The sequence below is a fragment of the Hemiscyllium ocellatum genome, chromosome 16 (assembly GCF_020745735.1).
Source record: "Hemiscyllium ocellatum isolate sHemOce1 chromosome 16, sHemOce1.pat.X.cur, whole genome shotgun sequence".
Lineage (NCBI taxonomy): Eukaryota > Metazoa > Chordata > Chondrichthyes > Orectolobiformes > Hemiscylliidae > Hemiscyllium > Hemiscyllium ocellatum.
Genome location: NC_083416.1, coordinates 57,720,847 through 57,748,299, shown reverse-complemented (window position 1 = coordinate 57,748,299; position 27,453 = coordinate 57,720,847). Strand labels below are relative to the sequence as shown.

Sequence of the window (27,453 nt, the reverse complement as noted above, 5' to 3'; positions counted from 1 at the left end):
CTAACACGTCTAGGAATGGGAGTTGGCTATCCTTTTCCTCTTCTCTCGTGAATCGTATTCCTGTGAGTGTGGCGTTGATGATTCGGTGTGTTTTTTCTATTTCTGTGTTTTTGATGATTACAAAGGTGTCATCGACGTATCTGATCCAGAGTTTGGGTTGGATTTGTGGTAGGGCTGTATGTTCTAACCTTTGCATAACTGCCTCTGCTATGAGTCCCGAGATTGGTGATCCCATGGGTGTTCCGTTGATTTGTTCGTATATCTGATTGTTGAATGTAAAGTGTGTGGTGAGGCACAGGTCTAGTAGTTTAAGTATGCCGTCCTTGTTGATAGCCAGCACGAGCCAAACTAACATAGTTTACAAAATACCATGCAAGGACTGCACAAAACACTATATAGGACAAACAGGAAGACAGCTAACAATCCGCATCCATGAACATCAGCTAGCCACAAAACGACACGACCAGCTATCCCTAGTAGCCATACACTCTGACAACCAGGAACATGAATTTGACTGGGAAAACGCTACCATCATAGGACAAGCCAGACAGAGAACAGCCAGGGAATTCCTAGAGGCATGGCATTCATCCACAAACTCCATTAACAGACACATAGACCTGGACCCCATATACAAACCACTACAGCTGAAACTGACACCCGGAAACGGCAAGAACATCCATCAACAGACACATCGACCTGGACCCCACATACAAACTACTACAGCTGAAACTGACACCCGGAAGCGGCAAGAACAAACCACTATAAATACCGGAAGAAACATCAAAGCAGCGCTTCACAGGAGGCTCCAATAGCACTGATGATGTTCCCTAGCCAGGGAACGAAACGTTTGCAGCAAAAACCTCCAGCTCGGCGAACAGAACCACATCAAAGTTTTATGTCTGTATTATGTAAATGAAGTGCATTCAAATGTAAAATGGGACCTTTGCTTAGTTTTATGCCAACCTTTCAAAGAGTTTTCAGTGTTTTCTGCAGCTCATAGCCTCCTCATGACATCAACCTAGTTCAGTCACCATTATCACGCGAACATAAGATCTGTATAGGAGCCAAAAGCCTCCTGACATATGTGTACATGGATCGTTGCACAAACTGTTGATAATACACACATGAATTGAAATGGCCTATCTCTACTGATAAAATTGTATTTTTCTCATGGTTGCCTCCTCCTAAACAGAAACTGAGGAAATGGGTGTATGAAGATAAGAAACATTCTACATGAGTATGCAATTTTTAAAAAAGTCTTTTGAAGGCAGAACATTTAATTTTAAGGGGATGTAGCCAGGGTGGAGCTGGTGGATTCAAGAGCCAGAAAGTGGATTTGGAAAGGGAACCTCATCTTGGCAAGTTTGGCAGGAACAACAAATTTCTAGGAAGATATCAGGAAGTTATTTAATATATACAGAGGTCATTAGGTCTCACTTTCATCCTACATTTTGAGTTTTAACAGCCAGCATTCAAGTTCTCTGAATCATGCCAGAGTCTACAAGGTAAGAGTGCAGTAGAAAGTAATTGAATACTAAATTTGCTGGGTAACTCTTATCAGCTATCTTGTAGCTACGTTGAAAGGCTTCTGTGCTTAGAACTCCTTCCATAGGCCTGAAATCATTACTTTACATGTCAACTTAAAATGCTAGTGTTATTTCTAAATGCCTTGGATTACACTCAATGACATCTCAATTTGTCTGCTGTTAGTCTTCACTGCATAACAGAAGAAATGTTCACAACAGTAATCTAAATGCCTGAGGATGAAAAGGAGGATCAGGAGGTGGAGTCGCATGCAGTCATGAAACCTGCAGCTGTTCAGCTACCTGCCAGGGAAACTTGCGACAGATATATCCGGGCATGTTTTATTTATTACATATGTGTTAACCCATTGCTGACTGGCTCTGTGAACTCCCTACCCTCAAAAAACTCTTCAATTCAGTATTCAATCAGTCAGTCATCACACTCATACCCTTTGCTCTGCATTACAGCTGATCATAACATTTACTTTGAAGGTATTAACAAGGAGAATGGAGAGTGCAACAAACTAGAGTCCAGGAATCCGAGGAATTTCAGTTAAGTCTTTCATTCATTCCAGTTAACTTCATCGTGCAATTATCATTGACATAAGCAACCCAGCCATATTGTCTTTCTCAAATAAGTACTTCTAATGTTTCCTCCAGTATCTACCAACACCTATGAATTTAGCAGAACTGCAGCAGGAAGATCATTCCCCTGAAACATACAAACATACAAAAACAGAAATTGCTTGGGAAACTTAACAAGTCTGGCAGCAACTGTGGAGAGAAAACAGAGTTAATGTTTCAAGTCCAGTGACCCTTCTTCAGAAGGTTCTAGGTGGTGGACTATGGTGAGGGAAAGTCTGCACAAAAGCTAGAAAAGCACAGGAGAAAGACCACAGCAGAAAACATGGAAAGCAACAAAGAAATTAATCAGTCACAGTGGATAATATATTAAGATGAATTGGAACTTGTTATAGGGATGGGGAAGAAAAGAGCACTCAGAAAGTCCTCCAAGATAAAGTACGCCAAGGAACGGGATAAAGTTGATACCAATAAAGGATCCAAATAGCAGGAGCTTGACCCAACTACGACTGTAGAAGGTCATGAGAACCAAGAGGTTTGTATATATTTCGTGATTATGCTACACTCAGTATCTTTGATGGTTACTGTTTGTAGAATACTGTATTCAAAGCTATCCTAATAGTTCTACTTATCAAATGATGCATGGCACATATTGTGTCTGTGAGCTTCTTTCCATTTCAGTGAAGGGTAAAATGTATCTGCCCCTTACCACAATGTTAATAGCTCCTGTGCCTCGAGAATGAATGGAGAATGGTTGAATACTTTTGACCTTAACCATGACTGGTATAATTAGATTAGATTCCCTACAGCATGGAAACAGGTCCTTTGGCCTACCAAATCCACACCAACCCTCCAAAGAGTAACCCACCCAATTCCATTTTCCTCTGACTAATGCAGCTAACACTCTGGGCAATTTAGCATGGCCAGTTCACCTGACCTGCATATCTTTGGACTGTGGGAGGAAACCAGAACACCCAGAGATCATGCAAACTCCACACAGAAAGTCACCTGAGGTTGGAACCGAGCCTGGGACCCTGGTGCTGTGAGGCAGCAGTGCTAACCACTGAGCCACCATGTCACCCCATGAATATGCGCATGTGCCATTATATTTGAAATAGCTTATTGCCATTTAGAATGGCTTCACCATGTTCAAATTTGTCCTTGGCATCTGCAAAATCAGAGAGTCACTGCCTCCATAGGCTTTCTACATCCTAAAGAATAATTCATCTTGCTCCTCAGTGTGGCCTAATGCTTAGGGACTTGCAGACACTTGGTCAGTTTTATCTTTTCTGTGCTGTAAAAGCAACCCCTACTGGTCTTTCTCTCAGCATCAAAAGAAGCTCCAATGGTCAAAGTTAGACAAGAATGGAACCTGTTTCAACAAGACTTTGACTTCAAAACCCAGTTATTTACGGTCACATAAAACAATCAATATAAGAGAAAATAAATCTCCAAACATCCTGTACGAAGATATCCTGTATTGTTGTGCAATTGCCACAACAAAGAGATACATTGATGGTGAAACAAAAATCTTTCTTCTCTGGAAATATACACCATTAGCTAAGGAAACATTTCCACTACCAATAATGAGTTTAATATTAATGTTTAAAATGATCTCAGGAAATAGAACAAACCCTTCCTAATGACAGATCACTTGCAGATTAAAGATGATGTTTTGAAAGAAAAAGGGCTTAAATGTTAATGAGCAAATAAACCAATTTGTCAGCAGCCTGCAGATGATAGTGCTACGCAGGAACATCTCCTATGAATCCTGGTCCAGAAGTCTGCATCTTTATTTAATGGCGCATTTCTAATGGAGGTAAAAACAATGACTGCAGATTCCTGATGAAGGGCTTTTGCCCGAAACGTCGATTTTACTGCTCCTCGAATGCTGCCTGAAGTGCTGTGCTCTTCCAGTACCACTAATCCATTTCTAATGGAGTTCTACTCTGCAGGTAAAATGCCATCATTGTGGTGTTATATCACATGGAACTGGAGCCTGATGTGTAGGGTTCCAAAAGATGTCGTCTCTTACCATCTTTCTACATAGCTATTTTTATAAAACCTAACAAAGTTCATTCACCTGAGAAGAGACCTCATCTTACCACAAATATCAATTACAGGCATGCAATTACAAAATCACTGAAAATAACGTTTAAGTCAGGTAATTTGACAAAATTCTTTTAAGGTGTTGTATTCATTCCTCATCTTGAAAGATGGCATGTTCATTACAGAATCTGAATTCATCTTCGCTAACATCTCATTTATCACAAAGGAGAAGCACCTTAAAGGCTGCTGTGTCTCCCCTGGAAACATGGCTGTCCATGAAAGAGGTTACAAGAAGACCTAGCTATTTACTGTGGACTGAATAAAAACAATGAAAGAAAAATAAAACAAAAACAGAAATTGCTGGAAAACCTCAGCAGGTCTGGCAGCATCTGTGGAGAGAAATCAGAGTTAATATTTCAGGTCTAGTGACCCTTCCTCGGATTCTTCTGCAGTTTTTCGGTTTTTTCGAAAGGAAAGGAAAATACTTGTGTTTTTCCACTGCCTTTCTTCCCCATGATGGAAGCCTCTTGATCCACGTGCTAAAATAAAAAAATGTTAGTGCCCAGTGAAAGCACGAAGCATTATGTCTTGTGAAGGGTGATATAGCCCACACTGAATCACTGCAAGGTAGAGATAAATGATAACATGACACTTGATTTATACCATAATTAATATCTGAATGATTCTCAAGTATAGTTTTTGACCTGACCTCAATTTTAGCTTCATATAAATTCTGTTCACATCTCCAACAAGACAGAAACGATCTATATCTCTTAAATTAAAATATCCATGTATGGCTTTTTGAGAAATTAATGTAGATTGTAACACATCAGCAAGCTATTCAAGATCACGGTGGTGGTTAGCACTGCTGCCTCACAGCGCCAGAGACCCGGGTTCAGTTCCTGACTCAGGTGACTGTCTGTGTGGAGTTTGCACATTCTCCCCGTGTCTGCGTGGATTTCCTCCGGGTGCTCTGGTTTCCTCCCACAGTCCAAAGATGTGCAGGTCAGGTGAATTGGCTATGCTACATTGACCGTTGTGTTAGGTAAAGGGGTAAATGTAGGGGAATGGGTGGGTTGCGCTTCGGCAGGTCCGTGTGGACTTGTCGGGCTGAAGCGTCTGTTTCCACACTGTAAGTAATCTAATCATTCAAAATGTGGCATTTTCAACATTAAATAAATACGTTTTATATTGAGATAGTTATATTTAATATTTAAAATGAGTGCGGAAAATATTTAATTTCATAACAATAGTTCAAACTATAAGGTACTGAAACAAGATTTTTTGCACTTATCATATTATAATAACCAAATTCTGATCATGGTTGCAAGGTATCTTGTACAGAATATAAAATTTAAAACCAGAAACAAATAAAGTGCTGATAATCAGTAAATTAGTCACAAATTGAATAATTCTGACAGATTGGTCCACTGTAGGATATGACTGAGTATTTAATTTCAAGGTTTGACAGCTCTGTGAAAAATGTAAGTAAATGTGAGATTGCTGGGAGGGTAAAGTTCCAGGCTCCAAGTGGATAAGAGATTCAGGCCAAGTAAAGAGAGGGCTCGGTTGCTTGGGAATAGTTGCCAGGTCAGTAAGCTGGTGGGTGGGTAGGGAAAGGGTATCAGGTAAGTAGAATGTCAGGTGAGTTTGCATGCTAAGTGGGTAGAAAGAAGGGTGCTAGAAGTGGAGGGTGTCAGGTAAATAGATTGCCAGAGCAAATGGTGGCAATTGGGTCAGGTTCATCTTCTGAGGAAGAGTCATCAGACTCGAAACATTAACTCTGCTTTCTTCCCGCCAGACCTGCTGACTTTCAGGAGAAATTTCTGTTTTGGTTTCAGGATAAAGATGAATTGTTTAAATGAGGTCAGGACAGAAGGAAATATCACCTCTGGAAGAGGCACAGGGTGTGTTGGCAGGGGATGTTCAGGTCCGATGGCACAGGAAAAAGGGTCAGCTTTGGCAACAGAGGGTAAGGTGTTGGCTTCACTGTGGGGATAGAGGGCCCTGGGTGGCTGCTGGATTTGGTGATGGGTTGAGTGGGATTTGGTCATGGAGGATTGGACAGGGGCGATGTTAAATCTGGCAGAAGGGTAGAGGTCTCGGGTCTTGGTATGGTGAGGTGCAGGAATGATGTTGGGTCCACCATTGATGGAAGGTGTGATTGAATCTGGTGGAGGATGGATGTTTATAGACTGGTGTTTCAGTCTACACACGATTGGATAAACATTTGGAAGACGTTTACAAAACAGGACTTTGCTCTCAACAGTCAATTCAGGGAAACCTGGAAACAAATTGAATATCCCAATTGGAAGAAAATCGGAAATATCAAATAGTGTCAGAAATGTTTCCAATTAATCAAGAAAAACAAAAGACATTACATCCGTGAGGTTGATTTGAGTTGCCATTTGTCGTAGACATCTGAGATTCCATACATCCATTCTCAAAAGAAAACTCACTCTTCCTTCTTCCTGACAACTGTTTGAGACTGTGCCAGATCATTTGGTATTCCGTTTAATCCTGAGGTAAACTCCCACCAAATACCTATTCCTTATCCATTAGCCATGTCAGCTCCTGCCTCAATATATCCACTGATGAGACTCTTATCTGTAAATTTACATCCACAGCTTTTCAACTGTCTTGGGCTTAAACACTGGAATTCCACCCCCTGAAAATATACCTGTTCGACCAAGTTTTGTGTCATTTATTCTCAAATGTCCTATTGGGCTCCGTGCCAATGTTATTTGAAATATTTATATATAAATATATGCTCATAAGCATATGATAACGGGATTGTTTGCATATCTTCGGCAGCCAAGGCCCAAGCGACAGGCATTCTACCTGCGTTTGTTCAGATATGTTATGGACACCTAATGGTGCAGGTGTCCCAGCCCAGAGGTATGGACTTTACCACTGCAGTAGAAGAGTCGATGCATCCAAGGCATGTGTGTGACGTTATCAACGCTTAATGGAACGAAGTCTTGCTACATGTTTGTGAACAGAATTTTCATTTTGTGGTTCCAGTTGAAAAGAATAAGAAAGTAGATGTTATCAAAAGAATCGGCTTTAAGAGTGCAATGGCAGTGCCGGAAAAACATTGGACGACTTTAAAACGATCTAGAATTATTTAGATTTTGAAATGATGCAGTTCTGCAAACCTGTGTCTGCCCTCCAACGGCCAAGTTGCTGCAGTTTAACGGAAGAGAGTTACTGCCGGTTCTCCCACTGTCACTAACATGCGGGATTACGATGAAATCACTGTTTTTCTCGGAGGATGGGGACCTTACCAGATCCTCGCCTTCTTCGTTTTGAGCGTCAGTGTCTTTCCCAATGGCTTCGGTGGACTGTCTATAGTTTTTGTCGGGGATATTCCTAAACACCGCTGTTTCATTCCCGGGAACCTCAACCTCAGTGAAGCGTGGATGAACCGCACGATCCCTCTGGAACAAGACAAGGACAAACTCCAGTACAGCAAATGTAGACGGTACCGGTTGGATGTGATCAAGAACCTCTCGGAGATATTCCCTGACCCGGATTCCGTCAATATTTCTGAGGTGGGACAGGAGCCCTGTTTGGATGGATGGGTGTACAGTAAGGAGCAGTACATCTCCACCATCGTCAGCGAGGTAAGGGCTGGAGCAGACACAGTGTGAGACAGGGAGTAGTTTGTGAAGGTAAATATTTCCAAAAACCATAGAAGCTGTCTTTGTTTCCAAACATGGCCAAGAGACCATAATTCTTTATTTTGACTGGCCTTGGGGACAGACTAATTTTATTGTTTTACCTTGATGTTTTCCCGTCTTTATACATTGGAAATTTGAACCGAAAATTTGGTTTTAACTTTATTCCCGCGTCACCCTTTCTCCAGTTCGATAACAAATTCCTAATTTATATAATGTTCCATCGCCAACTTAATTCATTTGACACAATCAGATATTCTACAAGAAAAGGTCACCCCCTCAAACTTAGGAGACAGCCTGTTAGAAGTCAGTTCAGAGCAAACTGTTTGAGAGTTGTGTACGGTATGAGTTAAGGGAGAAGCTGTGAAGGAAGCTGATCATCAGTATTGTAGTTTTAAGAGATAATTGGATATAGATTTTTTTTCGGAAAGCTAGCTGCAATAAAAAAGGACACTGGAGCCCTCTGTATAGGGTGGTAGGCTGGGTCAGTGGTTAGTACTACTGCCTCACAGCGCGAAGGACACGGGTTCGATCCCAGCCTTGAGTGACTTGTGTTGAGTTTGAAGTTTGCCAGCTTGTGTTTCTTCCACGTGTTGCGGTTTTCTCACAATTTGTAGGTTAGGTGAATCGGCCATGGTAAAATTGCCCATAGTGCTCAGGGGTGTGTTGGTTGGGTGCATTAGTTAGTGGTGAATATAGACCAATAGGGTGAGTTAATGTGGACTTGTAATGCCAAATGGTTTGTTTCCACACCATAGGGATTCTATAATTCTGATTCTTTAGTAAGATACTTCATTAGTATTAGGATTGAAGATACCTTTTCAAGTTATACTCAGGACTTTTAGGTTTGATTTTGTTCTGCTTTACATGCATCATTTTCCACATTGTCTAGGAGATGCCAGTGTTGTAACCCCTACTAGAAGAGCTTAGATAGGGGAGAGGCAAGTTCTGGAGCACATGTCTTCAGTCCAATTGTCAGAATGTTGTCAGGCCTATTGCTTTTGCAGGACCCAGGGCCTCCATTTGATTGGATTTGATTTAAGTGCAGGCACATATACCATATATACTCAAGTAATAGTCAAATTTTTTCATTACTTTAAGTTTAAATTTATGGGGTCAACCATTACATGGATATTACTTTTGAGGGGCTGATATTCATGCCTGTCAAAATTCATACAATATCATTAGCAGAAGCCCAACTGATCTCTAAAGGAATAAAGAAGCTAAAACCAAAGAATGAAAACCCGGCGTTGCACCCACCAGGCAGCGAATTGGAAGAGTGGGAGTGGAGTGGAACAACTGGCAGACTGGAAAGCTGGAGCGGGACTTTTATATATGGAAAATTCCAGATTATTTGGTCAAAATTTGAGGGTTGACTTTTACGCGAGTTTGACTATTGCTCGGATATGTATGGTACCTAAGTACAGTGAAAGGTTTTGTTTTGTACAGGCAGATCATAGCAAACAAGGGCATACAGATCATAGGGTGCTTAGACAGAGTGAGGCACACAAGGCTACAACTGAACAGAAGGTGTACAAAGCAAGGTCAACATTATTTGAAGTTAGAGAGGTCCATTCATCAATCTAATAGCAGGGAAGAAGCTGTTCTTAAATCTGCTGGCATGTGCGTTTAAACTTCTGTAACTTCTGCCCGATGGAAGAAACTGGAAAAACGTATAACTGAGGTGGGAGGGGTTTTTGACAATGTTGGCAGTCTTTCCGTAACAATGCGAAGTGTAAATGCATCATTTCTTGACATCATGTGAAGTGAATTGAATTGTTTGAAGACTGGTATCTGTAATGCTGGGGACCACAGGAGGAGGCTAAGATGGATCATCCACTTGGCATCTCTGGCTGAAGATTGATGCAAATCTTTCAGCCTCTTCTTGGGTTCTTCTGTCATTAAGTGTGGGGATATTTTTGGAGACTTCATCACCAGTGAGTTATTTAATTATCCACTACCATTCATGAGGACTGAGAGCGCTTAGATCTGATCCATTGGCTTTGGGATCACTTAGCCTCTGTCTATCATTTGCTGTTTATCCTTTTTCACATGAAACTGTTTGTAGTTTCACCATTTTCAGGTATGCCTGGTTCCACTCCTGGCATGACCTCCTGCACTCTCTGTTGAACCAGGGTTGATCTCCTGGCTTGATGGCAATGGCTGATTGGGGACTATGCAGGGCAATGAGGTTACAGATCGTGCTGGAGTACAATTCTGCAGCAGTTGGTGATCCACAGTGCCTCATCAATGCCCAGCCTTGAGTTGCTAGATCTGTTCAAAGTCTGTCCCATTTCGAATGGGGAGTGATAGTGCCATACATCATGGAGGGTGTTCTCAGTGGGAAGGCAGAACTTTGTCTCCACAAGGTGGTCACTCTTACTGATACTGTCATGACAGGTGCATCTGTAGCCAGCAGAGTGGTAAGGGTAAGATCAAGTACAAGGGTCAATGAAGTCAGGTCAGTAATATAAGGTTTCTGCAATGTCTGCATTAATCTCCCTGCTCTGTGGATGAGGTATAAACATTGCTTGTCCATTAATTACTGTACCACTGAATCATATATACTGAGATACCTGATCCACTCTTATTGATCCGCATTCAAACTTGGCAACTATTTACGTATAATGAGAGTTTGTCATAGTTAGTAGCTCATTGCTGTCAGTATTTCTGCTCTTTACAGTAAACATTCTTACCATCTTTAGAACACATCTGGGAAGTCAACCATTTTGGGAGGATTGGGAGTTGAGTTTCCAGTTTTCATTCCATTCATCATACTAATGATGATAAGCTATGTTGGAGTTGAGTAGATCAGTAATTCAGCAAAACTGAAAATGAAAAATGTCAGACTCCACTCATTCCTGTCAGCAAACAGGTTGAGTTTATACCAATTGGAGTTTAGAAGAATTAGAGGAGACCTTATTGAAAAACATGTGAGATTCTAAAGGGGCTTTACAGGGTAAATGGGGAAAGGTTATTTTCCCATGTGGCAGAGTCTAGGACAAGGGGGCATAACCTTAGAGGCAAAAGTGAGTACTGCAGATGCTGGAGATTAGAGTCAAAAGTGTGGTGCTGGAAATGTACAGCAGGTCAGGCAGCATCTGAGGAGCAGCAAAAGCCCTTCATCAGGCATATTGCTCAGAGTTAGACATTGCCCATTTAAGACAGTGCTAGGCAGGAATTTTACTCTCTTGAAAGGTAATGAATCTTTTTAGTGAGTGAGTTATTTATTGTCATATATAGCTATAACAATACAGTGAAAAGTGTTTTGTCGCCACAATCCAGCACCATTTTGAATTACAGAAAGGAAAAACAAATTGCACAGAGTTCATCCCTGTATAAAAGATCTTCAAATACAACTCTAGGGCTTCTGCAAGGTTTCTGCAAAGTGGCCCGGGCCCCAAAGAGACTCCACTCCGGATACAACAATGACAAGTCCACTAAGAGTCCATACGTCAGGCCCACTGCAGCCAGGAGACCCTGTTCCTGGCACCATCTCCACTATAGCTGACAACACACCAAGTCCACGCTCTGAGCTAACAGCAGCCAGGAGCGCCCACTCCAGGAACCAACACCACCACAGCCAATAGCCTGCCGAGTCCCTGAGTCCACGCTCCATGCCTAGTGCAGCCAAGTGTTTTCTCTCTGGGCATCGCCACCACTGCAGATGCCCTGCTGACACCATTCCAGTTTCCCCATGATGCCAAAAGGTGAAGAAAAGAGAGGGGAGGATACAGCCAGTCTGGAGCAGAGGGCTCAGGCTGTTGAGGTGGGTTGTTAAATATATAACAGATAACAGATGTGTAATTGTTTAGTGAATCAAAGATTATGTAGATAAAGTGAAGGTGAAGATTATCAGATCAGTCATGCTCTCATTGAATGACAGAGCAGATTTTATGGGCTGAATGGCCTACTTCTTCTCCTATGTTTTATAATGGGAAGGTAGTAGGAATTTATGTCTCTCTGTGTTCAGGTCTTTTCACAATCATTCTGAGATCTTCTACTCATTTTGAAATTCATTTGATACTTCACAAACAGCAATAAGTCATCTATAACTGTGAAATGCTGCTTTTTTTAAAGCAAGTCTTCATAGTCAAGCCTTTTTTTTAAATCGAGGCAAACTTTTACACAAAATAATGATAGACGATTCTGTCCTATTTGATTGGGATTGTGTCATGTTTCAGGCCACTGTGCAACAATGGCTTTGGTGTATGAATTGACTTCTCCAGCAAAGGCTTCATTGCCATTGTAAGGATGCTGCCAGTCACTCTGAAGAGGGTATTTGCTGATGTCTGCAGCTTACCTTAAAAGTATAAGGAGGAACAGCAAACAGTCATTTAACTACTGAACCCTTGCCTGTAATTTAACAAGAGCTGAAAATGTGTTGCTGGTTAAAGCACAGCAGGTCAGGCAGCATCCAAGGAACAGGAAATTCGACGTTTCGGGCCAGAGCCCTTCATCAGGAATGCCTGACCTGCTGTGCTTTAACCAGCAACACATCTTCAGCTCTGATCTCCAGCATCTGCAGACCTCACTTTTTACTGTAATTTAACAAGGTCAAAGCCGATCTGATTATTTAACATTCCTGTCTCCTCCGACAATCTTTCAGCCCTTGCATCAAATCATTCAGCCCCTCAAGTCCACGATAACCCTCTTAAGAGTATCACACTCAAACCCATCCCATCCCTATAACTCTGCATTTCCTGTGGCTAATCCACCTAGCCTGCACACAATGGGCAATTTAGCATGACCAATCCAACTAATCTACACCCGTTGGACTGTGGGAAGAAACCAATGCTGATACAATAGAACATACAAACTCCACACAAACTGAGGGTGGAATCGAGCCCAGGTCCCTGGTACTGTGAAGTGGCAGTGCTAACCACTGAGCTACCATGCTACCCACAAACTGAACCACTCACTTATCTTTACCTCTGCCTTAAAATATTCTAAAACTCTACTTCCACTACCTTTGCAGGAAGAGAGTTCCAAAGAGTTCCTTCCAAGAGAGAAAGAAATTTCTCCTGAGTTCTGTCTTAAATGGGAGACTCATTGTTTTTAAACAGTGACTGTTCAAGATTGCCCCATGAGAGGAAAAATGTTTCCATCTCCACCCTGACAACAGCTTTAGAACCTTACATGCTTTTTCAATCAAGCTTTCTTATTCCAATGCCAGCAGATACAAGTCTAAAGTTTTCAACCTTTCCTCATAAGCCAACCCATGTATTTTAGATATTAATCTAATAAACGTACTCTAAATCTTTTCCAACATGTTTACATCATTCTTTATATAAGGTCATATGCAGAATATCCAGATGTGATCTCACCAAATTCCTGTAAAACTGAAGTATAATCTCAGTAATTTTGCATTTAATTGCCCTTAAAGAATAACATTCTATTAGCTTTCCTAAGGAGAAATTCCACACAGGACTCCTCTGGCTCCCTGGGAAGAACCAATCAAATAATAGTTCAAAGCAGTTCCCCTGTTATCCTTAAACTGTTCTGCACCCCCAGTCACTGGGAACAGAACTTCCTGTGTAGTCCTGTTAGAATTTGAGAGATGTCTATGAGATCCATCTAATTCTTCTAAATGTCATTGAATATAGTCCTAACTGATCCAATTCCTTTTTATTTGTCATTTCTGCCATCCCAGTCTTGTCTTGACTATGTGTTTTATGGCCGTTTGGTGTTTCTTTTAAAGTACCTGTGATTAATTCTGCTTCATAGAGAGGTCTGCCTGCAGTTTGCAAGGACCAATGACATTGTAAACATTATTTTTGACCAGTGCTTGATCCCCATATATTTGTACAGTTTACATATTTCAGATGCACAATGATGTCATTAAAAATGATGTAAGCCTGCCCTCTGCAGATGCATAATGGAAATAACTTGCTGCTTGTCATTGCATAGAAGTGGAGCCTGCAGTTTTGGCCATCACACTGACAAAGACTCCACCCACACTAAGCATAGTCCCAGCCATTATTCATTCACTGGTCATAGTCAGCTATTGACAGATCATGAACGAAACACAGGTCACATTGGTCACTGCAAGTATCCGGCTCTGCCTGGACGTCAGATCTCCTGGCCAGGACTCTCTTTCTGGATAGCACCGTCGGACAGCCCATCTTAACCCAACCTTCGGTTATACCCATAATACCTATTCCAACTGTTTTTCCTACCCTCTGAGCCTCATCAGTAAAGCTTGGTGATACATATTAAAGAGCTGCACACCCCCCCCATGAAAGCCATTATGGTGGTAATAGCCTTTCCTACCCACCTCCCACAGTATCCCCTGTCCTCCCATATACTTCCGGCTAGTCCTCCAATAGAAGTTCTCCCCTTTACCATCCTTGTCCCCTCCACAACACAGGTTGCTGCCTAAAATCACCATTGTTGATTCCTTACATCTTCCTATCCCTGTATTGGTCCCAGACACCCCTGTTCTGATGCTTATTCCACTGACTGCTGGACTGACCGTGACAAACTCCCCGAGGACTTAGTGAGACAGTCCCTCCAACCATGACCACCCCAAACAGATGACTGATCATGTCCAAGCCCCTGAACTGATTGCAGACACTAACTGTGATAGACTGTGTATCAGGTTCCCCTAACTGACAGCAGCCCCAGTTGCTGCGCACTAATACTCTTTCACTTTGAGAGATGGCCATTTGAGTGATAGCTGTATAAGCTGCTGACCACGCTGTAGGGATAAGACTGACACAGCACTGTGCCATATATATATCCATTACTTTGACTGTGGACAACCATGACAAGCTGCCTGGCTTTGTGTCTTCACTAAACAGCAAGGCAGGACAGATATTGTGAGCCTTTAAGCTCTGAATAAGGGGCCAGGACACAAAAGACAAAGTTAGGCAAGGCAGGGATGCTGTGAGCAGTCAGGTATGTGCTAAGTGAATGAGCACTAAGAGAGTAGGAGAGCAACTCTGAGATGCACCATGGTCAATTCCACAAGGTAGATGCCTACTGCTATCAGTAGCAGCACAGCCATGTCACTGATGGCCTGGGAAGATTACACCTGAAATCTTCATCAACTTAAAGACAACTTTGCCAACTCTTTCTGATCTAAGATAGGAGGGCAACCAGTCATTTACATTGAGTTCCTAATATTTATCCTGAAAATCATTCACATGTCCATATGACTGAGAGAACCCTCACTCTGTCAGTAACTGCACAAAGTATTCCAGTGTAATACAATGCTCTGCATTCACAAATGCTGCTTCCCTGGGCCTTTTTGTTTGTTGCTGAAAGAGTACTGCACATTACCAATAGCTGAAGCATCCATAGTAACAAGATCTAGGAAAGAGTGTTTATAGTGCGCCAGTATGTCTGTGGAAGTCAGCATATCTTTGATTTTTTTCAAAACTCATCATTTTAAACTGTATCCCAACACCATTCCTAAAGGAACTATGTCAACATCTAAAGACCCATGCTCTAATGGATATATTTTGGTGGTTGGATTTATTTTTCTAATCGTGGGGGTATAAAGTGGAGACTTCTCCGCTTTGTTTCTGTTATTTAAGGATTGTTTCTAATTTTTGTGGATTTTAGCATCGCTTTTGTTTGTGTGGTTTTATCGCTCCATATAGAACATAAAACGTAGAACATTACAGCACAGTACAGGCCCTTTGGTCCTCAATGTTGCGGCGACCTGTCATACCAATCTGAAGCCCATCTAACCTACACTATTCCATGTACATCCATATGCTTGTCCAGTGACGACTTAAATGTACTTAAAGTTGGCAAATCTACTAGCATTGCAGGCAAAGCATTCCATACCCTTACTATTTTCTGAGTAAAGAAACCTCTGACATCTGTCTATATCTATCACCCCTCAATTTAAATCTATGCCCCCTCGTGTCATCATCACTGTACTTGGAAAAAGGCTCTCCCTGTCCACTCTATCTAACCCTCTGATTATCTTATATGTCTCTATTAAGTCACCTCTCAATCTTCTTCTCTCTAACGAAAACAGTCTGAAGTCCCTCAGCCTTTCCCCGTAAGACCTTCCCTCCATACCAGGCAACATCCTAGTAAATCTCCTCGAAAGCCCTTCCAAATCCTTCTTATAATGCGGTGACCAGAACTGTACACAATACTCCAAGTGTGGCCGCACCAGAGTTTTGTACAGCTGCAGCATAACCTCATGGTTTCAGAACTTGATCCCTCTTGGCAACTTTCAAGGATCTGTGTACCTGGGCACAGAGATCTCTCTGCTCATGTACACTACCAAGAATCTTACCATTAGCCCAGTACTTTGCATTCCGGTTACTCCGACCAAAGTGAATCACCTTACACTTGTCTGCATTAAACTCCATTTGCCACCTCTCAGCCCAGCTCTGTAGCTTATCTATGTCTCTCGGTAACCTACAGCATCATTCATCACTATCCACAACTCCACCAGCCTTAGTGTCGTCTGCAAATTTACTAACCCACCCTTCTGCACCCTCATCTAAGTCATTTTTAAAAATGACGAACAGCAGTGGACCCAACACCAACCCTTGCGGTACACCACTGATAACTGGACTCCAGGATGAACATTTCCATTCAACCACCACCCTCTGTTTTCTTTCAGCAAGCCAGTTACTGACCCAAACTGCTATATCTCCCACAATCCCATTCTTCCGCATTTCGTACAATAGCCTACTGTGGGGAACCTTATCAACTGTCTTGCTGCAATCCATATACATCACATCAACCGGTTTACTCTCATCTACCTGTTTGGTCACCTTCTCAAAGGACTCAATAAGGTTTGTGAGGAACGACCTACCCTTCACAAAACCATGCTGACTATCCCTAATCAAATTATTAGTTTCTAGATGATTATAAATCCTATCTCTTATAACCTTTTCCAACACTTTACCAACAACTGAAGTAAGGCTCACTGGTTGATAATTACTTGGGTTGTCTCTACTCCCCTTCTTGAACAGGGGAACCACATTTGCTATCCTCCAGTCTTCTGGCACTACTCTAATAGACAATGATGATTTGAAGATCAATGCCAAAGGCTTGGCATTCTCCTCCCTGGCTTCCCAGAGGATCCTAGGATAAATCCCATCCGGCCCAGGGGACTTATCTATTTTCACACTCTGCAGGATTTCTAATACCTCTTCCTTGTGAACCTCAATCCCACCTAGTCTATTAGCCTGTATCTCAGTATTCTCCTCAACAAAATTGTCATTTTCTAGAGTGAATACTGTCAAAAAACATTCATTAAGTGCTTCCCCTATCTCACTGATTCCACACACAGCTTCCCACTACTATCCTTGATTGGCCCAAAACTTACTCTTGTCATTCTTTTCTTCATTAAATACCTATAGAAAGCCTTAGGGTTTACTCTGATCCTATCCACCATCAACTTCTCATATCCTCCTCCTAGCTCTTCTGAGCTCTCTCTTTAGGTCTTTCCTGGCTACCTTGTAACCCTGAAGTGCCCTAACTGAGCCTTCACACCTCATCCTAACATAAGCCTTCTTCTTCCTCTTGACTAGAGACTACACTTCCTTCGTAAACCACAGCTCCCGCGCTCTACAGCTTCCTCCCTACCTGAGAGGTACATACTTATCTAGGACACACGGGAGCTTTTCCTTGAAAAAGCTCCACATTTCTAATGTGCTCATCCCCTGCAGTTTCCTTCCCCATCCTATGCTTTCTAAATCTTGCCTAATCGCATCGTAATTGCCTTTCCCCCAGCTGTAACTCTTGCCCAGTGGTATGCACCTATCCCTTTCTATCACTAAAGTAAACCTAACAGAATTGTGATTGTTATCACCAAATTGCTCACTTACTTCCAAGTCTAACACCTGGCCGGGCTCATTACCCAGTACCAAATCTAATGTGGCTTCGCCCCTTGTTGGTCTGTCTACACACCGTGGGAGAAAGTGAGAACTGCAGATGCTGGAGGTCAGGACTGAAAATGTGTTGCTGGAAAAGCGCAGCAGTTCAGGCAGCATCCAAGGAGCTGGAGAATCGACGTTTTGGGCATGAGCCCTTCTTCAGGAATGAGGAGAGTGTGCCAAGCAGGCTAAGATAAAAGTTAGGGAGGAGGGACTTGGGGGAGGGGCATTAGAAGGGCGATAGGTGGAAGGAGGTTAAGGTGAGGGTGATAGGCCGGAGTGAGGATGGGGGCGGAGAGGTCAGGAAGAAGACTGCAGTTGTTGTGGTTCTGTTCGCCGAGCTGGGAGTTTTTGTTGCAAATGTTTCGTCCCCTTTGTAGGTGACATCCTCAGTGCTTGGGAGCCTCCTGTGAAGCGCTTCTATGCTGATTCCTCCGGCATTTATAGTGGGTTGAATCTGCCGCTTCCAGTTGTCAGTTGCTGTCCGCTGCAATGGTCGGTATATAGGGTCTAGTTCAATGTGTCTGTTGATAGAATTTGTGGATGAGTGCCATGCCTCTAGGAATTCCCTGGCTGTTCTCTGTTTGGCCTGCCCTAAAATAACCCGCATCCATGAACACCAACTAGCCACGAAACGACACGACCAGCTATCCCTAGTAGCCATACACTCAGATGACAAACAACACGAATTCGATTGGGACAACACCACTATTATAGGGCAGGCCAAACAGAGAACAGCCAGGGAATTCCTAGAGGCATGGCACTCATCCACAAATTCTATCAACGGATACATTGAACTAGACCCTATATACCGACCACTGCAGCGGACAGCAACTGACAACCGGAAGCGGCAGATTCAAACCACTATAAATGCCGGAGGAATCAGCACAGAAGTGCTTCACAGGAGGCTCCCAAGCACTGATGATGTCACCTAGAAAGGGGACGAAACATTTGCAACAAAAACTCCCAGCTTGACGAACAGAACCACAACAACGAGCACCCGAGCTACAAATCTTCTCGCAAACTTTGAGAAGACTGCAGGTTAGGAAGGTGGTGCTGAGTTCGAGGGTTGGGATGGAGACAAGGTGGGGGATGGGGAAATGAAACTGGAGAAATCTGAGTTCATCCCTTGTGGTTGGAGGGTTCCCAGGCGGAAGATGAGGCGCTCTTCCTCCAGCTGTCGTGTTGCTATAGTCTGGCGGTGGAGGAGTCCAAGGACCTGCATGTCCTTGGTGGAGTGGGAGGGGGAGTTGAAGTGTTGAGCCATGGGGTGGTTGGGTTGGTTGGTACAGGTGTCCCAGAAGTGTTCTCTGAAACGTTCTGCAAGTAGGCGGCTTGTCTCCCCAATATAGAGGAGGCCACATCGGGTGCAACGGATGCAGTAAATGATGTGTGTGGAGGTGCAGGTGAATTTGTGGTGGATATGGAAGGATCCCTTGGGGCCTTGGAGGGAAGTAAAGGGGAGGTGTGGGCACAAGTTTTGCATTTCTTACGGTTGCAGGGGAAGGTGCCGGGAGTGGAGGTAGGGTTTGTGGGGGGTGTAGACCTGACGAGGGAGTCATGGTGGGAGTGGTCTTTTCAGAACGCTGATAGGGGAGGGAATGGAAATATATCCCTGGTGGTGGGGTCCGTTTGGAGGTGGCGGAAATGACGACGGATGATACGATGTATATGGAAGTTGGTGGGGTGGTAGGTGAGGACCAGTGGGGTTCTGTCCTGGTGGCGATTGGAGGGGCGGGGTTCAAGGGAGGAGGAGCGGGAAGTAGAGGAGGTGCGATGGAGAGCATCATCGATCACATCTGGGTCTTTGAAGAAGGAGGCCATCTGGGTTGTTCGGTATTGGATCTGGTCTTCCTGGGAGCAGATGCGGTGGAGACGAAGGAATTGGGAATATGGGATGGCGTTTTTACTGGGGGCAGGGTGAGAGGAGGTGTAGACAAGGTAGCTGTGTGAGTCGGTCGATTTATAGTAAATGCCCGTGTTGATTCGGTTGCCGGAGATAGAAATGGAGAGATCTAGGAAGGGGAGGGACGAGCCTGAGATGGTCCAGGTAAATTTGAGGTTGTGGTGGAAGGTGTTGGTAAAGTGGATGAACTGTTCAACCTCCTCGTGGGAGCATGAGGCAGCGTCGATACAGTCATCAATGTAGTGGAGGAAAAGGTGGGGGTGGTGCCAGTGTAGCTGCGGAAGATGGACTTTTCCACATATCCTATGAAGAGGCAGGCATAGGTGGGGCCCATGCGGGTGCCCATGGCTACTCCTTTGGTTTAGAGGAAGTGGGAGGATTGGAAAGAGAAGTTGTTCAGGGTGAGGACCAGTTCAGTCAGTCGAAGGAGGGAGTCACTGGTTGGTATGGCAGGAAAGGAAGAAGCGGAGGACTTTGAGTCCTTCATGATGGGGGATGAAGGTGTACAGGGGCTGGATGTCCATGGTGAAGATAATGCGTTGGGGACCGGGGAAGCGAAATTCAGGAAGGAGGTGGAGGGCATGGGTGCTGTCCCGAACGTAGGTGGGGAGTTTCTTGGACTAAGGGGGACAGGACCGTGTCGAGGTATGCAGAGATGAGTTCAGTGGGGCAGGAGCAGGCTGAGACAATGGGTCGGCCGGGGCAGTCAGGTTTATGGATTTTGGGCAGGAGGTAGAAACGGGTGGTGCGGGGTTGTGGGACTATGAGGTTGGAGATGGTGGATGGGAGATCCCTTGAGGTGATGAGGTTATGGATGGTCTGGGAGATGATGGTTTGGTGTTGGGAGGTGGAGTTATGGTCAAGGGGGCAGTAGGAGGAGGTGTCCGCGAGCTGGCATTTAGCCTCAGCAGTGTAAAGATCGGTGCACCAAACTACCACCGCGCCTCCCTTGTCTGCCGGTTTGATAGTGAGGTTGGGGTTGAAACGGAGGGAGTGGAAGGCTACACGTTCCGAGGGTGAGAGGTTGGAGTGGGTGAGAGGGTTGGAGAGGTTGAGGCGGTTAATGTCACGGCGGCAGTTGGCAATGAAGAGATCGAGGGCAGATAAGAGGCCAGCACTGGGTGTCCAGGTGGATGGGGTGTGTTGGAGGTGGGAGAAGGGGTCATCAGAGGGTGGGCGAGAATCCTGGTTGAAGAAGTAGGCGCGGAGGCGACGGAAGAATTGTTCGATGTCTCGCGCGTGTTGAACTCGTTAATCCGAGAGCATAGGGGAATGAAGGTGAGGCCTCTGCCGAGGACTGATCTTTCATCCTCAGAGAGGGGTAGTTCTGGAGGGATGGTGAAAACACGGCAAGGCTGGGAGCTAGGACCTGGTGCGGGGCTGGAGCTGGGAGTGGAGGTGGGGTTAGGCACGGGGGCGGGAATCGGAGTGGGGATGGAGATTGCGGCGGGAGTGGGATTCGGCGTGAGGACGGAGATCAGCGTGGGGGCGGGGTTAGGCATGCGAATGGAGATCGGCGTGAGGGCAGGTTAGGCATGTGGACGGAGATTGGCGTGGGGGTGGGGTTAAGCGTGGTGATGGAGATCGGCGTGGGGGCAGAGATGCATGCGGCGTGGTCGTTGTGCAGGTGAGTGATGTCACTGGGGACGCAAGTGGCTGCAGCGACGGCAACCCAGGGGCCAGAAGTGGCTGTGGCAATGGCAGAAACATTGTTGTTCCCGATAGCCGTGGAACCCACAGAGGCCGCGAATCTGTCGGCGATGGTCTTCCTGGCGATCGTGGAGGCGGTTGTCTGGGCGGCAATCGCAGACGCTGCATGGTCGGTGGGGCAGAAGTGACGTCATGGTTCGCGGCGGCAGTTGTTGCCGTGGGCGCTGCAGCGGCCGCGTGGTTAATGGTGCCCGAGTGATTTCGGAGGCCGATGAAAGATTCTGGAACAGTTGGGGAACTGAGAGTGTGGGTGTAAGTACATGAAAGTTTTTGGTATTTACTGTCTTTAATTTCCGATATGGCTAGGAAGAACTGTTTGTTTAGTGTTTGGATTCTTCTGTGGATGAAGAACAGTTGAGGTCCTTTGCAAGTCTGTGAGAGTGTTGTCCTGAGCTGGGGTAGGGCTGACTGTAGGGAATGTAGGTAGCGGCGCATGGCTGCAAGCGTGGAGCGGAGGATCCGGAGGGAGGTCTGTTGCTGGAGGCTTCGGATTTGTTGTAGGTACAGGTTGTCCTGGTTGGGTCCAAATTTTGTTGGTCTGAAAGTAGTCCGGAGTCCATGCGGGGTCAGTCGGTTCCGTCGGCAGGCGCTGAGGAAGGAGATGTGGCTGTGGTAGCGAGTCTGTTTGAGAACGTGGCCAAAGAGCTTCTGGGCAGAGGAGCTGACCTGGGGTATGCAGTGAGAGAGGGACTCACTGAAATCCTTGTAGAGGGAGGAAGAGAGCTTCTTCAAGGAAGGCATCCTTGCAAGAGGATTCGCAGTAGGTTAAAATCTTCTAGAAGAAAGTGAGGACTACAGATGCTGGAGATCGGAGCTGAAAAGCTGGAAGGAGGTTAAGGTGAGGGTGATAGGCCAGAGTGGGGGTGGGGGCAGAGAGGTCAGGAAGAAGATTGCAGGTTAGGAAGGTGGTGCTGAGTTCGAGGGTTGGGATTATCTCCCCAGTATAGAGGAGGCCACAATGGGTGCAGCGGATGCAGTAAATGATGCAATTTTCCCCCCAGATGTGATCTTCCTGATCTCTCCACCCCCACCCACACTCTGGCCTATCACCCTCACCTTATCACCCTCACCTTAACCCCCTTCCGCCTATCGCCCTTCTAACGCCCCTCCCCCAAATCCCTCCTCCCTACCTTTTATCTTAGCCTGCTTGGCACACTTTCCTCATTCCTGAAGAAGGGCTCATGCCCGAAATGTCGATTCTCCAGCTCCCTGGATGCTGCCTGACCTGCTGCGCTTTTCCAGCAACACATTTTCAGTGCTGTCTACATACTGTGTCAGGAAGCCCTCCTGCACACACTGGACAAAAACTGACCCATCTATAGTACTCGTACTATAGTGTTCCCAGTCAATATTTGGAAAGTTGAAGTCCCCCAATGACAAATATCGTGCCTCTCTCACTCCTATCGAGAATCATCTTTGCTATCCTTTCCTCTACATCTCTGGAACTATTCGGAGGCCTATAGAAAACTCCCAACAGGGTGACCTCTCCTTTCCTTGTTTCTAACCTCAGCCCATACTATCTCAGTTGACAAGTCCCCAAACATTCTTCTCTTCTGGCGAAACAATGACAGCAAGCAAAGAGCCCAGAGATGCAACATGGTCGAGTGCATGAGCTGGGCCCATTCCCCTGAGCACAGTGTTCTTGCAGCAGCATTACAACGATACTTGTATTGAAGTGAGAAGCATCCTGTAAGTGGATCGGAAATGTGCCTCAAGGTCCTTAGAGGCTGTCACATGTCGGATGGCAATGTCCTTGGATGTGGGGTGTGTGTAGCTGGTGTTCATAGAGTTTGCTCTGATAAAGTTGGTGCCCAATGTCCATCATGGAAGTTCTTCAAAGCAAATCGCAAGCTGAAATTGCCTGGTACCTGCCCCGATTTCTTGTCAAGATTTCCCCTGATCCAACCTGTTTGACATGTTTACTAAGATGACAAGCTGAATATTACTGAGGCTAGTTGGGCCATTTAAAAGATATTTAACATGTTACAATCCCCTTTCATTCGCAATTCATTACTGCCCAGTCAGAAACTTGCTACTCGGTAACACGATATGCTCTCAATGTCAAGCGAAGTCTTGCTGGACTTTTCATAGTTCAGCCACAAATTTCACTATAGTCTACATCACCCAGGCCACTGTAAGATTCCGCCATAAAAATCTATCAGTCTTCGGCTTGAACTTACACAATGACTGAACTCCTATAGTCTGAAGTCGAGGATTCTGAAGATTTATTACCTTATGTGTGAAAATTGTCCTTCTCATTTCAGTACTAGGTTGCTTGGTTTTTATTCTTTTTTTAAATACTTCTATTTTCTCCAAAGAAATGACTGCAGAACAAGGTGCAATCACAAATAACAAACAACTGTAAACAAAACCCCTATCACCCTCCCCACATACCTCCCCCAAAATACAAAAAACAAAAATGACAAATTTCAGCATTAACAGGACCATAATAAAATAGACCAGCAGGAAGATAACTGCATTAGCAAAACAAAAAGAAAGAAAAATATCGCCACAACAGAAGATACCTCAGTCTAGAACAGTTAAAAAGACAACACCCTTAACGTATGAAGGAAAAGGGTTCCACATTATTGTAAATTTGTCAGAGGAGCCAGATAAGGATAGTCTAATCCTTTCTAATTTAAGAAAAGATAGCACATTTCTAACCCAGTGTGTATGTGTAGGCAGAATTTAGAGATTTCCATTTGAACAATATCAATCTTCTGACCAATAGGCTAGTGAATGCTATCATGTCTTTTTTAGAGAAAAAAAGATTAGGTAAAGAGGGTGATACCCCAAACGAAGCAGCAATAGTATTAGAAGTAAGATATTCACCAGATACCTTCGTTAGGGTGTCAAAGATATCAGTCCAATATCTACTTAAAGAAGGGCCAAGCCAGAACATGTGCATATAATTTGCTGGGGTTTTTTGGCACCGATCACAGGATGGACATACCTCCTCAAATACTTCTGCAAGTCGAGCTTTGGTGTCGTGGGTGTGATGTAGAATCGTGCGCTAAATACAACAATGTTTGCACAGGGAGAAGATCTGTGCATCCTTTGCAAAATCTCATCCCACACAATACCCAGAACTACCTCTTCCAGATCTGCCTCCTAGATAGCTTGAATAGAATCAAGAGAATATTTTATGAATGTTTGAATAAATAGCTGAAATAGGCCTGTTTAATGATGAAAGAGGTTCTAGAAAGATGTCAAAATCAGAATCATTTGGAAGGGTGGAGACAACCTGAAATGAACTACAGACAATACTGCGAACTTGGAGGTATCTATAGAAGCGGGTTTTCGGAAGTGAAAGCTTATCAACTAATTGTTGAAAAGATGTGAAAACACCATCAACATATAAATCTTTCACAGTTTGTATTCCTAACTTAACCCAATCAGAAAAGGCACTGTCCTCTAAAGATGGGGGAGAAATAAGATTTGCCGCCAACGGTGCCTTAGTAGAAAATGACTGAAAGCCAAAGTGGTGTCTAAATTGAAACCAAATTTTAAGACAAGATAAAACAATTACATTGTTTGTACAAATAGAGGTTGAAGAAATGAGAGGTGAATGCAAAAAAGTCTTAAATATTACCAGATGGGTGGAATTTGCTTCAATAGTCAATCAAACTAGGAGAGCACCAAGGTTCTCAAACTGGAGCCAACAGTTCAAATGTCTAATGTTTGCTGCTGATTAATAAAACAAAATATTCGGCAGTGCCATTCCACCCAGTACCTTTAGCCTCTGTAACAACTGTTTTCATAATCCAGGAGTTTTCTTATTCCAAATAAATTCAAGAATGAGACTATCTACTTTATGGAAAAAGGAAAGAGAGAGAAAATTGGTATACATTGAAATAAGTAAGAAAATAATGGAAAAATATACATTTTAATGGAATTCTCGCAGCAACAGACAAGTTAAGGAGAGATCCTGCAAAATCTATTTAATTTGTACCAGTAATGGTTCAAAAATTTTACTGTACAAATTGCCAAGTATATTTGCCACATGTACATAAAGATAAACAAAAGCAGAGATGGCAAGTTTAAATGGTAAATTATCTAGTGGGCATTCCCTGGCAGACATACTGATAATAAATATCTCAGTTTTGCTAAAATTCAATTTATACCCAGAAATCTTACTGAAAGATTCTATAACTAAATGTACGATGGGAATGGAGAGAGACAAGTTCAAGACAAATAGCAAAAGGTCATCTGCATAAAGGGTAACCTTCAATTCCATACAATTTCTAGCAAATCCAGAGAAATCAGGATGAGTCTGTGGAGCAATAGACAGAGGTTCAATACAATGGCAAACAGCAATGGACCCAAAGAACATCCTTGTCAAGTGGAACAATAAAGGTGGAAATAATCAGAATTCATGTTATGAGTCTTAACAGAGGCCTGAATGATACATAGAGTAGTTTGATCCAAGAAATAAACTTTTCCCCAAAGCCAAATTTCTCCAAAATAAAAAAAAGATAATTCCATTCACTCTATCAAAGGCTTTTTCAGCATCGAAAGATATCAAAGCCTCAGGGAGAGTGGATGGGGAGAATTGTAAACAATGTTAAATACCCACCTAAGATTAAAAACGGAGTGCCTATTGCGAATAAATCCAGTTTGATCCAAGGATATGATAGATGGAAGGATGGTTTGACAATAATTTAAAGTCATCATTTAGCAGACTTATAGGATGGTATGAACCACACAGTAAGGGGTCTTTGCCTTTCTTTAAAAGCAAAGAAATTGATGCCTGAGTTAAAGATTGAGGAACAGAGCCAGAATTAAACACTTCAACAAACGCATTTACCAAAAGCGGAGCCAGCCTTTTCCAAAATGTTTTGTAAAACTCGGCCAGAAAACCATCAGCTCCAGGACTTTTACCACTTTGTAGTGATCTAGCTGCAGCCTCAAGTTCTATTGCTGTGATTAGTTGTTCAAATTCCTTTGCCACATTTTGATCAATAGAGGAATGCTAATCTTATCAAAAACCGAATCAAAATCTGCTGTAGCAGAAGAACATTCGGATGGATAAAGTGAAATGTAAAATTCCTTAAAAGTCTTGTTGATTTCTAATGGGTCTGATGTGACTCCGGAATTAGCCTTAGTTTGTGGGATTAATTGAGATGAGGACATTTGGCGCAACTGATGTGCCAACAATTTATTAGTCCCATCTCCTTGTTCATAAAATTTAGACCGAGAGTGAAGTAAAAGCTCGGTGGTGTATGGTGACATTAGAACATCATACTTGGCCTGAAAGGATATGCATTCTTTATTTACTTCTGAAGACTTAGAAATTGCATAAAGAGAGTCTGAGACAGACGTCATGCTTACCATGCCAGTTTCTCTTACCTGAGTCTATTGTTATGTGCTGCATAAGAAATTATTTCACTCCTGATGAATGCCTCTTGGGATTCCCACAGCAAGGAAGTTGCAATGTTAATTTTTTTTTAAGAAATCTATCTGCCGAGAGACAAAATTAATAAAATCTTCCTTTCAGAGTAAGCGTGTACTGAGACTCCAAGGTGGGCATGTATTAAGAAACTTCTGAAAGTGAACATTCATAGTAACAGATGCGTGGTCTGATAAAACAATTGCATCATATTTGCAACCGGAAATGGATGTGAGGAGACTGTCATCCACCAAAACGAAATCAATACATGTAAAAGTGTGGTGGACATGTGAAAAAAAACTTCCTTTTTAGAGGGCTTGAAGGACCGCCAGGGATAAACAATGTTAAACTCCTCCATAAAAGTTGTAATATTTTAGCACATTTGGACTGGGCACTTGGAACAGAGGAAGAATGGTCCAAGTGAGGATTCAATCAACAGTTAAAATCTCCTCCCAAGATTAACTGGTACGAAGATAAATTCAGTAACATTGGAAGGAACCGTCTGAGAAAAGCCTCATCGTCCCAGTTGGGAGCATCAACATTAGCCAAGATAACATCATTGTCAAAAGTCTGTCCAGTAATAATAATAAGTCTGCCAGTAAAGTCAGAGATAGTTTTAGCATGGATGAAAGGAATAGATTAATAGAAAAGAATAGCAACTCCTTTAGGTCTGCTAGAAAAGGAGAAAAATACACTTGACCAATCCAACCTTGTTTCAACTTAGGACTGTCTATATTTTTCAGGTGGGTTTATGTAATTA

General features: G+C 43.5%; 1 protein-coding gene across 7 annotated transcripts in view; it reads left to right on the top strand.

The window, feature by feature from the left end:
* The first annotated feature begins 1,315 nt into the window (after positions 1-1,315).
* The window catches only part of LOC132823441 (organic cation/carnitine transporter 2-like), a 332,707-nt gene continuing 306,569 nt past the window's right edge, over positions 1,316-27,453 (top strand). For 6 of the 7 annotated variants that reach the window (XM_060837299.1, XM_060837301.1, XM_060837302.1 and 3 more), the window contains exons 1-3: positions 1,316-1,505; positions 2,016-2,075; positions 6,969-7,780. In XM_060837299.1, coding sequence (XP_060693282.1) covers positions 7,391-7,780 — 390 coding nt within the window. In that variant the 5' untranslated portion in view covers positions 1,316-1,505; positions 2,016-2,075; positions 6,969-7,390. Of the gene's footprint in view, positions 1,506-2,015; positions 2,076-2,314; positions 2,641-6,968; positions 7,781-27,453 lie in introns of those variants that run through there. The other variant, XM_060837300.1, reaches the window with a different exon arrangement.